We start from the raw sequence: 16,533 nt of genomic DNA on the forward strand, positions 1-16,533 counted from the left end.
AAAAAAAAAAATCAAAGATGAGAGTAAAAGTCCAAAAACTGAAAACAGATTTGTGAATGATAACTTTATTTTAGTAATCATCAGACAATCCCTCAGATTTATCTGCTGTCCCTTTATATATAACTGTATATAAACATGCTGCTTACACACTGGTCGTTCAATGTTAATGATCTAATTATGTAACTAATAAACCAATACTTTTACTTGAATACTTAAACTAATACTTCTGCACCTTTGCTTAAGTAGAATTTGTATGCAGGACTTTTAATTGCAATGGATTGTTTTTTTTAATTGCTGTATTTACTTTCATTTAGCTAAGTAAAGGATCTAAATTATTCTTCCACCACAGGAAAAATCCTATATTTATATTGCACTTGCCGCATAGACTGTTTGCTTTAATGGTTGATAACATTAGAAGGAGGATAGGCGCTGTTGTATTTACTTGCACGTTACAACAATTTACAAAACGTAGCGTATTATTTGGTCAAATTTTAGTCGACTATTACTTCTCGGGATGTTTTTGTTGGTTTTGTTGGGCGTCTTGGTTGTGGTATGATGTTTAACGATGAAATTCAGATGCTGCTCCATTGTTGAGGAAACAATAGCTCACAATAGACTATTGAATATGTGGGGTTTTTTTTTGCTTTTTGTTTTTTTTAATAATGTCTGGACCCGGAGTCTGTTCCCGCGGCGTCACCAATGAAACGCACCTACCGCGAAACACATTCCCAAAAAAACAACGTCACGCCGTGTCGTGAACCAATCACCGCCGCGTTCGGTTACCTCGAGGTCCGCAGCCGTCCAATCGTTTTGCAGAACTCGGCCACAAGAGAAAAACGTGGACTTCCAATCCTCGTCGTCAAGGGCGTGTCCTACAAATCTTTTCTTCCCAGCTTCGGTGTTGTGTGCGTGCGTGCGTGTGCGTGTGTGCGTGTGTGCGTGTGCGTGTGTGTGTGTGTGTGTGTGTGTGTTACGGCCGGACACCGTAGCTCGTCTTTGCATCTTTTCGGTCTGCGCTCCGTGAATGGACAGAAAACGAGGATTTTTGTGTTTTCCACCCCCACACCGAGTCGCCCACGTTACAGTAAGGATCTTCGTTGCCATTTCCCGTCTGAGCTTTTTTTTTTTTTTTTTTAATTATTATTATTATTTTTGTGTGTGTTTGTTTTAATGTTCCGACTGTCAGTTGGTAAGTCGGTGCGTTAGCAACGGCGAGCTAACGAGAGCTAACGGTGTGGTGGTAGGTTAACTAGCTTAGCTTTAACGTGGATGGAAGAAAGAGGGGATTAAAACCTTCCCCCCCCTCCTCTCTCCCCTCCTCTCTCCCCCCCGATTACGAGCTTGTATTGCCAGCGGGCGGGCGAGGCTTGTTTAGACCGTTTGCTCAACGTTAAATGCTCCCGTGTCACGCCGCGATCAGTGGTTTTACTGGGCTAAGTAGCAGGAGCTAACAGTAGCTTGGAGGCGTTAACAGCCGGTTGTGGCTAACCAACCCGTCTTGTTACAGCGGATAGCTAACATGGGAGCTAACGCTGTGTGTGTGTGTGTGTGTGTGTGTGTGAAGGTGATCTCTCTTTCTTCAGAGATGTGTGATTTCTTTCAGTAATCTTTCAGGTTAACCCCGTGAGCGCTCACGTTAGGTAGAAGTAACGGTTCCTTCTCCACGTGTGACTTAATGCTCAGAGGCACGAAGGGAAAAGACGCGAATCACGTCTTAAATTTCACTGATCGGTGCGTTTAAACACAAAAAGTCAGGACTGACGCTTCTTTTGCACCGCAGGTTGGCATTTCCGCCGACACCGGTTTCAAGTTGTTCTTATTCACAGAAACTTGCTCGTATTAATTTGACTCCCGACTAATTTCTGGCAGCCGTGCGTTAATAAGGACTTGAGGACGCAATCAATTATTTATCAGCTTCCTGCACTCTTTTGACTCTTCACTGGGCTTTTTTTTATTTTTTTATTTTTTTTTTATAAAGACCACCTGACACAAAGAAGGATGTGCACACCGGATGACTGCAACATCAGAGCCAAGCACTCGCAGTAATACTACTTTTACCCCCCTTTTTGTGCTCATTGAGGCCACTGGTTTATATTGCCTGGGGGGGCACCGTGTACAGTATTAACGTGTCAAAGATGGAGATTCTTAAAACAGGCTGCTGGCTCGCCATTGAATTCACTTGCTTTGAAGGCTTCATTGTCACTACAGGGCGGGTTCATTGTCTTCAGAACCACATTACACAAGACACGGTTTGTCTGTTTATTACCATGGATAGACTGAGTCACCCACCACAGTAATATACTCTCTTCCTCTCATACACATCGATGAGGTAATCTCTTGACTGAATGGGCGAAGCAACTAATCTCAGTCACAGCGAGGTCAGCAGCAGACAGGCTCTCTTGCAATAAGTTAACACGGTCAGTCAGTACAGTTAAAGGCTGATCCACGCCCGGCAATAATGGCACGCACTTATTAGAGAACTGTTTTAAACACGGGTAGAACCATTTATTGTAGAGCCGGAACGGTTTTGCCAGCCACTAAAAAAAAAAAAAAAAATACAGTTTCAGTTAATAGTTAATACACAACCATATTGTTTATGATGTTATTCATTTATTACATACGTTTGGACGATTGGTGTCTCTCATTAATCACGTTTACATTTTTGCCAAGTGAGTAGCAAAAACTATCCTGCTAAGTGGTTATTTGGTGGTCAGTTTTTTTTAAAGTAAAAAAATCCTGGGAGTTATAACATTTTCAATGGGTGTTTTTCACCTTTTTTTTTCTTTTCTTTTTTTTTTACATCTAATGGACCAAACAATTATTTGAGAAAATATTTGACAGATTACATAGAAGTAACTTGATCATGTACTTGAACAGCAGCCTGATGCAAATCTTGCTTCTCAACATAACTTTGCATGTCTCGCACGCATACATACCGATACTGAAAATCATGGACGTGATTCTGGTTTTAAGCATCATTTTCAGTGTTATTAACATCGCATTACGTAGTTTAAAAAAAGAAATAGCACCTTCTGACTTGAAACCTGTCCACTCCTTAAAGATCTGACCTCAGAGATACTCGTCACGTGTCTTTGCATTAGCTGATTAGGCTCCAATCCAGACTGTTCCTCCAGTCCAACAGGTCAGAGGAAGAACCACAGGATGTCTTAAAGATATCAGACTATAGAGCACATAAGAATGAACAAACAAAATCCCCAGCGGTGTAAAAATTGGACAACATTTGTGGGACCTTGTCTCAATTTGAAGGGCTGTTTTCAAGGCAAGTTGTTCAATTGGTGTAAACAAGTTTGCATTGCATTTACCTTTGGAGTACTATCTGCTGTAATGGAGAACATGTTATGTAATTGTTAATTAGGTCATAGCTGTTTGATTTGATAGTTTATTGTCTGTGTGATGTTTAGTGTTTCCTATCGGTATGTCAGCGCTGTCTGCTGAATGGTCGGCTGCATGTCTTTCTGTCCCGACAGGTAGCTCTGTCTGTCATGAAGTCTGGCGGCCCTGCCCACTGATTTGCCGTCTCTTCACTCATGAGCCTGTGGCTGTTTTTTTCATGAAGTTGTGAAAGAGCACCATGTAATGGATACCCATTTCTTGAAACTGTGCCAACAATATTTATACCTATCGTGTAATAAGCAGCAACGGTGAAGTGAAAGCTAAATGATGTCACATGTCATCAATTTACATGGTGACTCAGATTTGCATGAAGACTTCAGTATATTCAAACCTGGAGGGCAGAAGAAGGATCATTTCCTGCTTCCTCATAGGAATTGGCTTTCATTAGGCTTACAGTCATCTGCTATGATGTCTAAAATCCTTTTGATTCAAAATCTCTTATGTAAATGTTTAAAATTTCTGCAGTTTTAATGCAAACATATAGGACTTTGAAAGTTGTGTTTTTCCACCTGACATGAGATTGATCCTTCGGCTGAGACAAATTTTTTTAATTTAAGGCCAACTTTTGCGGTTATTTGAGCATTGGCCAGCTTTCTGAGCAGATTTAAATGGACAGCGTTTTGCTGAATGATGCCCTGTGTGGTTAATGTGTTTGTCAGGAGTCACGCTCGGCATGTGTCCTGGTCTAATCTTTCAGTCTGCAACTCCCACAGTCTGCCAGACTGCTGTACTATTTTATAGTAGGACTAGCTAATCTTGGACAAAGCTTCCGCTGCCACCTCTTTTCATGATACTTGGATCAAATCCAGTATGTTCTCAATGGTTCGTCCACAATAAACTACAATACTGTTAGTACATATTGGTGTGTACTTTACTCTTATGTATATTGAACTTCAGTGGAAACTCAAGTGGAACCACACTGTCTCCCCTTGAAGTTAACACTGCAGCCTAATTAACACACTGAACTGTAAGTCAAAATCACTCCAGAAGGAGCTCAGCAGTAATCAAGATTTAAATCCCAAACAGGGTCACCCAAAATGGAAAGGCTAGTTCTGCTTTTTTTTTTTTTTTTACAAAACAAAACAAAAACAAATCGTGTTCAGGGCCACAGTACACTATTTTGAAAGTATTTCATGCACTAAAGTTTGAGCTTAGTGTGGAGGACCCATTAGTGGTCATCTGATAGCCCTCAGACAGACCTGCTGATGGAGCCGGAGCATATTATGGCTCAGAGACTACATTGCTTTCATAAGTGAAGCAATTTAGTTATTATTTGATGATCAAAGTGGTGTTGACAACATTGGAATTGATCTGAATTGTTTTCAGAGTAAGAGAGAGCCTTCGGGCCCCTTAAATATGCGATACATAGACAGCTGCTGTCCGCATAATTTGGCAATGGGATTTTTTTTCTCAGTCACATTCTTCTGTTGGCTAAGTAGGCAAAGATTGCTCAATAGTTGGACCAGGCTGCCCCAGTCCTTTGACAACAGACTTACTGTGTTTGGTTTTTTTTTTTTAACAGCACAAGACTCTGTTTACTGTTAAACCTTGTTGACAAATAATATGAACTTATTTTAATAATAACAAAGTATCAAATGAAAATGTAAAAACAGTGTGAAAGTGTTGCTCGTTGTGCCGAACCTACAGAGAATTATGACCCCAAATCCGCAGCTCCCCTGTTTAACGCAGCTGTATAGTGACGTTCAGCTCATTGTTTGGTTGTCCAGTCCGCAATTTGATTGTTTTACTTTCACTGTCGCTACTTTCATAACGTTGTTTTTGGCCGCAGCAGGCGGCTATTTTCAGCAAAAAGATAACCTTGAAAATTTCACTTTACAGTACCTGCCCAGCAACAGATGGCAGACAAAGTTAGCAACCAGCTGGTGGACATAGTGGAGCATTTAAGCAGCTAAAGAGACGGATTTTTCCCTCAGGAGTCGGTAAAGAGACCAAAAACGGAACAAAGAGGGGGAATATTGGACTTTTTTTGTTTGCCAAATGGACCGAAAAGCCTCTCTAAATGAACGCTAATGTTAATTTATATCTGACGGAGGTGTGCGTGAGCAACAGTTTGCCATATGAACCTAATTGGGGATTATACGTTCATGTTGGGATCGCAACTGCTTTCGGTTTCTGCACAATTTCACGAGTATGGGTTTAATTTCAATGAAATAACGTGTGATGATTAAAGGTTGGATGCCCTTCACAGCTTGAAAAAGTAAAAGTAAGGGCTGAGCTGGCCAACAACTGAGCTAGAGGTTTATGGTCTGAGGAGCTTGTTCATATCCCAATCACTTGGCACTATGCTGAATGGATTGTACTCTTTGCTAGGCGGGTAAATAATCTCCAATTAACCCACTTCACTAGTACTGGATGCTGTTAACCAGTATTAACCTGTTTATCGTTGTTGCTGATAAATGATGCTCCTGTAGAGCTGAGAGAGAATTGCGCGTGTGGTTTACAGTTGATGGATATCTGGCTTGTCATCCGCTCTGTGTGTGTGTGTGTGTGTGTGTGTGTGTGTGTGTGTGTGTGTGTGTGTGTGTGTGTGTGTGTGTGTGTGTGTGTGTGTGTGTGTGTGTGTGAGACAGTGAGACAGTGAGGCCTTGTAGACTCAACAAATGCAACAGAGTCATGTGTTGAGATTCTGCACCTAACGGCACACATATCATTAGGTTTGGGAATGTCATGCATCTCTGCTATGAGACCTACAAGAAGTGCCTCATTCTTTGGGAATAAATGTTCTCTTTTGTCCCTGAGACAAGCTTGTCCCAGCGGGACAGGGCTGCTACATGAACTACCCAGAGTGGATTCCACAGCCATGTTTGTGTATGTTGGTGGGATTTAACGAGGGCCCGGTGCTGTGAGTCACCGGCTGATGATGGAAGTGCAGCGCCCTCAGAATTACAGGGTGTTACGTTGCTATTTAGATTGAAACCACTTCCGGGAGAGATAAACACTACATTTCCAATATTGATTCGAAGTGGTGAGCCTTAAATTGCTCGGTCAGCTAATTTTAAAGAAATATTCCACCCGTCACGTGGAGCAGTAAATGCTGTAATGGGGCAGAAGTATTCGCTACCGTGTGTTTTGCAACTCGTTCAGTCATATGTTGCCAGTTAAGTAGCTTAAATTGCATCTGTCCCCTCAACTCTTGAAGAAAGCCTGTGGGTTTTTTCCTGGTTTCTCATGTTGTTGTACGACAGCTCACTCTGTATCATCTACCACAACCCTGCAGACTGATGACAGAAAAAGAGGCACCAGTCCCATTCCTTCTCTCTGAGTCAGATTGTCTTTGCTCAGTGGTAATCCATTTTTGGGCCTCATTTCAGTTTCTGTTGAAAGAATTTGTGAATCACTGGTTCATACGTATGCGAGTGTCATAATGCGAAACCTTGACAAAATGGAATCTATGCTGTGTGGATCTTGGTTGCTCTTCCCTAATAGACATTTTAACAGATAATAGGCATTTTTCTAAATAATTGCTGGTGAATATAATAAAGAGTCAAAGCAGTGATTTAGATTTCATGTTCTGTTTATCATTTATGTGATGTTGTTCATGATTGAGTGAGTTTGGAATTAAACAATTAACAGGTTGTAGTTCATCAGCATTATTTATGGACGATAGACGGAAACTGAGCAGGATATGAGAGTACAAAGCTAGTGAGGGAGAGGGGAAAAAAAACATGATTTACTAGTCGTTTAGTCCCTCATGTTCTGGAGTGGAAATAAATAACCAATAAACACGCAGCCAATCGTCTGTCAAGTTTGCGGTCTAATTTTCCAGCTTTGTATGTTTTTCTTTTTATCCATTCATACGATCTACCGAAATACGTGACACGAGTAAATACAAAAAAACACTGCGAAGACTGTGTCTTTGTTTGACTAATCTTCACAGTTCTTTGAATGCAGTGAAAACACACACAGGGCAGCATAAAAGAGGCACTTTTCCCCTGGTTTATTTCCTGTTGATCCATAACTCCTGGAGCTGTTAGGTTAAAAAAAAAAAAAAAAAAGGGCTGTTAGCGGAAAAGGCAGAGTTGTCCTGTCTGACAATCCCCAGAGTAAAAGGCCTGTGAAGGTGTGGCATGTAAAGGAAGATCCCCAGAGACAGACTGACGTCAATGGAACACACGTTACACGAAGCATAGAGATAGCTTTCAGTCCAGCTTAATAGAGGCAACAATGAGGGCAAAGTACAGGTTTGTTTTTCAGGGAGTCCATGTTCATGTTAATCGTTTTATGTTTGGGCACTTCATAGGCACCAGCTGGCTTTGATGTAGTCACACAGTTTTATTGTACCCTCGTATTGTTCCTGAAGTTTTCACTGACAAAGAGCAGGTTTCTCATTTTGAGCTCTCTGTTGTCATTTTTTTTTTTTTTCTTTTTCTCCTGTCAACAGTTAGCAATAGGAAGGCCCCTCCTCCCGTCCCACCCCGCACCACTTCCAAGCCCCTAATCTCAGTGACGCTGCAGAGCAGCACCGAGTCAGCCCAGGACACATACCTTGACCAGCAGGACCGCGGCAGTGAGGCCAACAGTCAGTCGGGACGCAGCAACTCCTCCGACAGTCTCTGTAGCATCCGCACGGGCGGCCTGGCTAAGGGGACCCAGCCTCCATCGGCCCCTGCTGCGACCCCGGCACCTGCTGCAGGCTCCGTACCTCCTGTTCCGGCCCCTCGTGACCTCCCTCCCGCCTCCTCCACCACCACCACTTCCACTTCCACATCTACTCAGCCCCAAAATGACACCCTGAGGGCTGGTTTCACCCTAGAGCAACCCCCGACCGCAGCCAAGAGGAAACTTTCCTCTATAGGAATTCAGGTACGTTTTGTCTTTTCATTTGTATTTAGATGTAATCATACAGAGAGAAGAGCATAGCCACCTTTACAGTTGCATTTGACTGATAGTCTATTGTTCATGATTTTCCAGGTGGATTGTATTCCGCCAGTTCCAAGAGAGGAACTGCTAACCCTGACTACACCTCTAAAGTTTCAGTCAATTGGAGTTCAAGTTGAGAACGGCAGGCCGTAAGTTTACACTCAGGTCGCAGTTGTCACAAGCTTGTTGTAAAGACAAGATGTTTGTAATGATGAACAGGATTTTAGAAGAGAGGATATTAACCTATACATATTCTCATACTCCCATTAATGGCAGTATTATATAAAAGTGTATTGCGACTTAATGGGTTCCTGATTTTCAAATGCCATTTTTAAGACTATTTGATTTCTCTGTGGCTCAGTTACTATATCACACTCTTGTACACATCTGGCCTGCTTGGAAAATGTGTCGCTGTTGCTACTCAGCTTTATAAAATGGAACAAAGAGAATATTTCCGTATACAAATTGTGCAACTATATGAATCGGACAGAAAAAGGCTTCATTTAATTGGCAATAGGCGATACGATCATTGGGATTAAAGGCCGAAACCTTAAGAAGTCGTGGTTTAAAGATTAGACAAGCAGGCCTCTTTAAGCAGGTTTGTTTCCAGACTGGCAGGAAAGAGCCGTGCATAACTTGCATTAAAGTGTCCATGAGAGAAGCTTTCAACTCCAACTGCTGCAGTGTGAACTGTTCTCTGGTTGGCAGGTCAGACTGTGGTTGTACTGGGCAGCTTCCAGGTTTTAAAGTGTGTAACTGTGTTAGTGTGAACACAGTATTTTGTAAAAAGAGATTTTTTCCTGTGCTTTCCTGGTTAAACAATCATTTATGAATATATTTATGTATATTTCCCGTACACCAATATGCACTGTATTGCTATTGAGAAATGAAACCGTTATGAAATTGTGATATTGATTTTCGCCTGACTGCGCTGGAGCTCTTCTCCTGTTTTCCCTATATAACTGCATGCTCGTACCAGTGTCAATATTTCATCTCAGATGCTGGTGCATCTGCAGCCCGTGCATCAGTGAGTGGCTAAGGTCATTGAGCAGTCAGCCTGACAGCAGCACAGCGCTCTGATTGATGGCCTTTCCTCTTGTTTTGACTTCAGTGAGCTGAATATAGTGAGAAACTGGCCATTGAACCTTTGCAGAGCACTGTAATTTCCCCTTAATCACATTTGTTTGACAGGCCGCTTCTGTTTCTCCTGCTCATTATCTCTGAACCCAGCAGTCCGTTGAGCTTTTATGCCGTATCCCTGATATGTTGCTTATTTCCACACTGCCACATCCTCGATAACCGTGTCTTCTCTGACTCTTCATGCTTCTTTGCAGTTGATGATAATGCACAATCAGCTGCCTCAAAGTCTTGTCAGTTATACTCGCTGACCTCAAACTCTTACTACAGAACATGACCGACCCGTCACTGAATTGTCGTATTTGTTTAAGTCTGTCTGAAGGTGATGTTTGTGCATGTCTCTGCAGTCTCAGCCGGGACAGCAGCATGGCCTCTAGACAAAATACAGTGACCGAGCCTCAGGAGCCCCAGGATGCTGCACCCACAGAAAACAACACCGCCAACTGCACCAACAATCAGACAGTGAATACCACTGCACCAAATGGACAGGACAAAGCCATGGAACAGCAACCCCTTAAACACACCCCAGCCCAATCCAGGATATCCACCTCGCCTCCAGAGTCTCTGGACCCGGCTTTAGACCCGTCCTCTCTGCCGCCGCCAGATCCCAGCCTCGAGTCCGGAAACTGCAGCTCCCAGGGAGATGCTGTTCAGTCCAGCACGCTAGCATGCCTCAGAGACGGTAACTGGTTCCTGAAGCTGCTGCAGGCGGAAACAGGCCGCATGGAGGGCTGGTGTCAACAGATGGAGCAGGAGACCAAAGACAACAAGATCTCAGAGGAGGGTAAGTGACAGAAAAGTGGATATTAAAACATTTGGGTCCCATTAACTGCTATCACATTCTTGTGTCCAGATCAACTCTGGATAAGATATGAAAATGATAATTTCCTTTACATCGTGCCCGACTGTTTGCCAGTTCACAAATCTCATCGCATGTCAGTTTTCCCAGGCAAGATGCAAATCGGGTCCGAACTTCCTCCACACTACTTTTATCATTTCTATCACTCTCACAGTCACCCATACAGACCAGTGCAGTCTGTGTTACACAGATCATTTAGATGTAAAACAGATGAAGGATCAGATAAAACTCTACAGCAGCTGTTTTCCTCAGATTGGAGCACGTGTCGACTTTTGTTTTCAAATCTGATGGCGATCCAATGTGCCCAAGATGGATGAAATAACTCGGTGTAAATGGCTTCTTACTTTTTTCATAATAACTTCATTTAGATGTAAAGTCATCAAAGCCACCACCAACTGCCTGTTGAGGAAAAAGTAAGTAGGTGATGTTGAATGCTGGAGTACCTTTCTAAAGCAGACATCATCAAGTGCTTCACAATAACAGACAGACATAAAAAAAAAAAAAAGATACAGTAGTAATAAGGTCGAGTAAATAGCTCATCAAGTCGATGAAGAATTGAACTGATGTGCCTGTTAGTGAAGTTCACAGACAGGGGACTAGGTCAGGTCTGATCCTTGCTGACTGTGGACAATGAGACAAAGCATGACACACTCATTACTGCCACTGAGTCACAGCACTGCAGCTCATTAGAGTGGGAGTAAGCTTTGTTTTAGCTGTAATCGAGTCACCGCAGAGTCGTTTCACTTTTTCATCTCCCAGAATACCACTCAGGCTTTTAGGCAGATCAATCTCTGCAGTGTCTTAAATATGAATGAGCAAGAAGCAGACCAGCAGTAGAAGCTCCTCCAGATTATCTTTCCTCCTCCTCTGTGCGGACCTGAATTATGAATTTCAATTTACATGCAAATATTAGTCAGAAATAGCTGAATAAAGAGTAATTTGTTGACCCCCCATCCTCCCTCCCCACCTCCAAAAAAAGATATTGAGTTAATAAATTACTTGTAAGAAAATTGTTTACTGTCATAGAATGTTAAGTGGTAAATGTTAGTATAAATATTTAATCACCAGACAACAGGCATAAAAACTCCACCTAGGCACACTGTGCCATGTCTTAATGTAGCTCTCTAACCTTCATGTACTGCTTTTCTCCAGTGCAGACGGACAGTTTGTCTTTACTCTGGAAGCCAAAAGAAAAACCTTATTTTGTCCTTTTTTTTTTTTTTTCTTTCTCTTGTGTCATTTTATTGTAGCAAAAACACATTCTGTTCTCATTCTGTTCTCAGCTTGTTGATGATTTTTCATATATTTCTCTGCGTAGTGTTGGGGACAATCCGCAGTGCAGTGGGCAGCGCTCAGCTCCTCATGACACAGAAGTTTGAGCAGTTCAGAGGACTCTGTAACGAGAACTTGGTGAGTGACTTCATTACCTCCCTTTTGAATCTCTCTGCATATTGTATATATTTTACCCTTCTAACTATTTTGGTTCCCAAAATTCGTACTTATCCATTTGCTTTCATCTTTCTACTACCAGCATCACTCGTGCTACGCCAACTGACATGCCGAATCTTTTCATTAACTAACATCGAGAGAGGAAATTATCCTTTCAAGCAGAAATATGAAATCCACATCTAGCTGATGGATATTCACTCGGCCTACTTGCTGCAATTTCCCTGCAGTTTGTCTTGTCAGACTTTCTGTATTGCAAGTTTAATATTCTTGAAATTTTATATTCTCTGAAAGTTGAGTGGTGTCAAATGTATTTTCTCTTCCTCTATTTGCTCAAAGGGCGGCTGCCCAGGAAGCATGTGCTCGGAGAAGGATGTGATTCATTTCTCTTGATTTGTCCAAAGCCATTCATCCATCACGTCTCTGCACTGTCTCATTTTCTTTTGACTAGGACGTAAATTCCAACCCGCGACCAACAGCACAGGACCTCGCAGGCTTCTGGGATCTGCTACAACTCTCAATAGAAGACATCAGCATGAAGTTTGATGAGCTCTACCAACTGAAAGCCAACAACTGGCAACTTCCTGAGAAGTCAGAGAAGAAGGTGATGTTTGGTGCCAGACATTTTTTATAGAAGTTCCTGAAGTTTTAACAATTGATTAGTCGAGGAAAGTCGATCAAGACGTGTGTGAAATATTCTCTGTTACAAGCTTCACAACGGCAAGAATTTCCTTTGTGTTTGGGACGGATGGCCAAAACGATTTGAAAGTATTGGAAGTTGATGATTGGTGTGTTACATTTTTCCGAAATTTTGCAGACAAAACAATGAATTGGTTAATCAAAAAGAATATTTTTGAATTCATCTATAGTGAAAGTAAATGTTAATCGCTGCCCCAAAGTAAAGCTCAGTGGGTTTTTTTGTGGTTTTTTAAAAAAAATGTTTTTAATCATATTTAATGGCTTGCAAATAATATCAACACCACTGGTGGTGTTTACAGCCTAGTGTCACACTGTATCTTACTCGTCTCTCGTGTTGGCGTGATTTCCTCAGGATGAAAACAAGCAGCTTCCATCATCTGTGCCAAAGAAGCCGTCAAAGCTCCGGCTGTCAGCAGGGAAGGACAGGAGCGTGGACTCGGCCGTGGACAAGCAGCGGCAAGAGGCCAGGAAACGGCTGATGGCAGCAAAGCGCGCGGCGTCAGTACGACAGAACTCCGCCACGGAAAGCGCTGACAGCATCGAAATCTACGTCCCCGAGGCCCAGACCCGCCTCTGAGAGCGAACCAGCGCCGATTATCGAGGAAAATCCTGACTCGCTTCAGACGTTCATTGACACAAACACACAGATCTGAGACGAACACACACAAAAACGTACAAAGGATGCACAGAGGTCGATTCCTCACAGCAGCACAGCTGATGACAGGAGACACGTGGGGATCACAGGGCACCGCAAAAAAAAAAAATCCAGAATAATGCAGATCATCAACCTGCTGCTGTGGGACAGAAATAACCTTGACAGATGTTTAATACTATTGTTATTATTGTTATTATTGACATTATAATAATTATTATCTCCTAAAGTATTTGAAGACTTAATTGTGCAAGTATCTTGGATAAGGACATCCTGTACCTTGTGAGCTGAAGAACCTTGGTATCCCAGAAGTTTACTCTCTTTAAAACTCCCTTCACTGCTGAGTCTACCGGCACGTTGCCTGGTTTACGAGCTGAGCTACCATCCACACACACTCAGGACACACATGCAGGTGTACTCACTGTCCACAGAGTCTTCCTGTTCTCTCTTTGTATTAGGCTGCCACTCGTTGGGTGTGGTGTGTACGCTTTACTGTGGAAGAGTTCTAAGATGGCGTTGACGTACTCAAGAGGTTTAAAATGCAGAGAACCAGAGGAAGGCAGTAGCATATATATTATAGATATCACACTATTACAATGTTCATTTTGTAAATGTTGTATACCAGATTATTTGTTAGAAAGAGGTCAGTGTTCAGTACCAAGGTAGTTTTTTATAGATCGAGTACATTTACTGTCATGATATATTAGCTCTTGATGCAATCATTCACTCCACCTCTCTCTCTCTCTCTCTCTCTCTCTCTCTCTCTCTCTCTCTCTGTCTCTTTCTTCCTCTCCGGTTCACAAGCGCACACTACACAGTCTGTGTCTGTGAATCCCCATCGGTAAAGTCTTACATTGGTTTGTTTTGGTAAGGGATGCGAGGAATGACTGCCCAGCCACTGAGCTACAGAGGAATGTATGAAACGTATGCATTTACAGCTCATGTAGACTTGATCACTGCACTTTCCATTCACCTCAGATCAAGTTTGCCCACCTTTTTGTTTTCCCCCTGATCATTCTCACTTTCACTGCATCCTCGTGCGATGTAGGGGACCAAGACATTCACCACTTGATATGGCATTCCCATTCAACCTGACTGTGTGTGATGGGGTGGGGGTTTACTCGCTTCTGGAAAGGAAATGGAATAGCATAGCAATAATAATATAACATTAGAGTAAGCAATGCAGTAGGTGTAGGTACCCAGTCTTAAATTATTTTATCAATTTCCAGTGGGACTTTTATTAGCATGAAGGATGAATGTTTTTTTTCCTGTATGAACTAACTGTCCATGAAATGACACAAATCTCAGGTTGAACACTCAACAGTAGAAACCACTAGATGGAATATTTATTTTATGACCTCGGAAGAATTGGCCAAACGCTCAGAGCCTTTTGCCGCATATTCCACACGGCTCCAAACTTACTCTGTTCCTCTGTAAGGAAATATAGGATTTAGTAAGGTTTGGCGCAGTAACATTAGAGGTTTAATTTGACTGCTAAAATCAGTGGTCTCCTTCGCTCCCCTTTCTAGCAGCTTGAACTCCCACCCGTGCTTTTTGAGAATGAAGAACTGTGGTACATTTTTTTTTTTTTTTTTTTTTTTTTTTAAGTTAAACTTTAATGTCATTTGACATGTTTTTGTGACTTTCATCTGAAATGAGGTCAACCTAAACATGTCTCTACTTCTGTAATTATAATAATTAATGGTGCTGCGAGGGATTTCACATTTTGCCGCGACGGCAATGATCAACATTTCAGTCTCATTTGATGGAGCTTTTATTTAAGGTGATTATTTTATTTAATCTGCTCATGAATTCAGCTGCCTGTGTGCGCATTCTCTGCAAAGGTTGTGTTTGCATCGGCTCACTCCAGATACACTATGCCTTGTTTCTGTGTAAACTCGTGACACTTTGACTGTGGGACTGGAATATTTTCCATGTTTCAGTTTTCTTAAATGGAAACACAAGTGCCAAGGTTACATGAGTGGAACTGGGCATAGCAGATACTCATGCACAAGTGTAGGTTGACACTTGTTTGTCTTTTTTTCGTTTTCCGTTTGTTTTTTAGTAAGAGCTGGCTCTCCCCCTACTGGTCAGTCCTTGCGTGACACTCCAGACATCTTGTTCGGCTCCATTTCCACTTTTTAGTTAACATCAAACAAGAAATGAAGTTGAACTGGGAATGCTGACACAACACTGCGTTGTCAATTTTCGTATTCTCTTATTTGTATTACATCAACAATGGACATGTGCATTTCATTGTCCAAAAAAAAAATCATTAAACATCCCTTTGCTACATGTCCTGGTCATCATTATTGCTGTCTTTTTTTATTGCACTCATCCATGACACTTGTAATATTAGCTGCTAAGTTAATATTACACAGAAATAAATCATAAGCATAAGAGTAGACCTATTATTGTTACTGTGTAATCTCTAAAAGCATGGCCTTCTTACATATAGAATATACAAAGATCCTTTGCCAGTGAATTTTCAATATTCCTTTCACTGGGTCTTGCAAATGATCAGAAGCTATTCAACCTGTGTGAGGCATCCAGGGTATGTACTGTATGTAAGAGTTTATAACCGTGATAAATGGTGGAGAGTCCTTTCCTTTTTAGTATCATTTGAGAGCCGGATCCCTTTATCTGCCCGCATATTGAACTTCAAAGAGAGCAAGACCTGATCAGGGATCTTCAGACAGTTTGTTTACCAGTACTTCCTGAGTTTCAAAGGGCTACAAAATGGACAAACAATGACCAGAAGGTGCAACTCTGGAGGCAGATTATGTGGATGCGATGTTCAGCCACCATGTGGACAAGGCAAGATTCTCCAGCGAAGTGGTTTTTAGAATTTACAGAGATGTTTGAGACACGGTGGCCATGGAATATTTGAGGTAAAAAAAAATTGGGACATTGGGTATGCGTGATGGACAGAAACACTCTGAGAATCATAAGTCCATAAGTAACCCGCCCTCGTGGCCATATGTCCCTGGCTATCTCAGAGATCCAGTGAGTAAAATGAGCAAAAACTATGTAGTTCCAGATTATCTTGTACTGACACATTATTTTACAAAATAAGCACATATCTTACAGACGAAGGGTTGTTTAATGTTATGGTGTATTAGTTAGACACTGTGAGGCTAGTTTCTTTTAAGAGAATAAAGAATTGTGATTGCAACGATTGATGTGGCATATTTTTCTGTATTAGGTCAACCGTAGAATTAAAGGGGAATGCTGCATAATTTTGGAATGCATGTATTTCTTTCCTTGGATATATGTTTAACCAAATGACCTCAATTTTATTTATTGTTCTTGGATTTGAAAAATAGAGTCCAGAAAACCTCTCTTTGTGATCCCAAAGCCCTTTTGTTTCTTTTTCTTTGTGTGTGCTTGATTGTTTTTATTGTTTTATAACTTAAAATAAAACAAGGGTCAGCAAAATAATTTC

At 41.7% G+C, this 16,533-nt stretch overlaps 1 protein-coding gene across 7 annotated transcripts in view; it reads left to right on the forward strand.

The window, feature by feature from the left end:
* dlgap4a (discs, large (Drosophila) homolog-associated protein 4a) overlaps positions 1 to 16,267 on the forward strand; it is an 83,853-nt gene extending 67,586 nt beyond the window's left edge. For 5 of the 7 annotated variants that reach the window (XM_069140195.1, XM_069140199.1, XM_069140198.1 and 2 more), the window contains 6 exons: positions 7,817 to 8,238; positions 8,347 to 8,444; positions 9,780 to 10,216; positions 11,610 to 11,701; positions 12,189 to 12,341; positions 12,789 to 16,267. In XM_069140195.1, the coding sequence (XP_068996296.1) occupies positions 7,817 to 8,238; positions 8,347 to 8,444; positions 9,780 to 10,216; positions 11,610 to 11,701; positions 12,189 to 12,341; positions 12,789 to 13,013 (1,427 nt within the window). In that variant the 3' untranslated portion in view covers positions 13,014 to 16,267. The other 2 variants (XM_069140200.1, XM_069140201.1) reach the window with 2 other exon arrangements.
* The last annotated feature ends 266 nt before the right edge of the window (positions 16,268 to 16,533 follow it).

Source organism: Embiotoca jacksoni, unplaced genomic scaffold (genome assembly GCF_022577435.1).
Source record: "Embiotoca jacksoni isolate LCO1_2020_lvr unplaced genomic scaffold, fEmbJac1.0.p SCAF_9, whole genome shotgun sequence".
NCBI classification, from domain to species: domain Eukaryota; kingdom Metazoa; phylum Chordata; class Actinopteri; family Embiotocidae; genus Embiotoca; species Embiotoca jacksoni.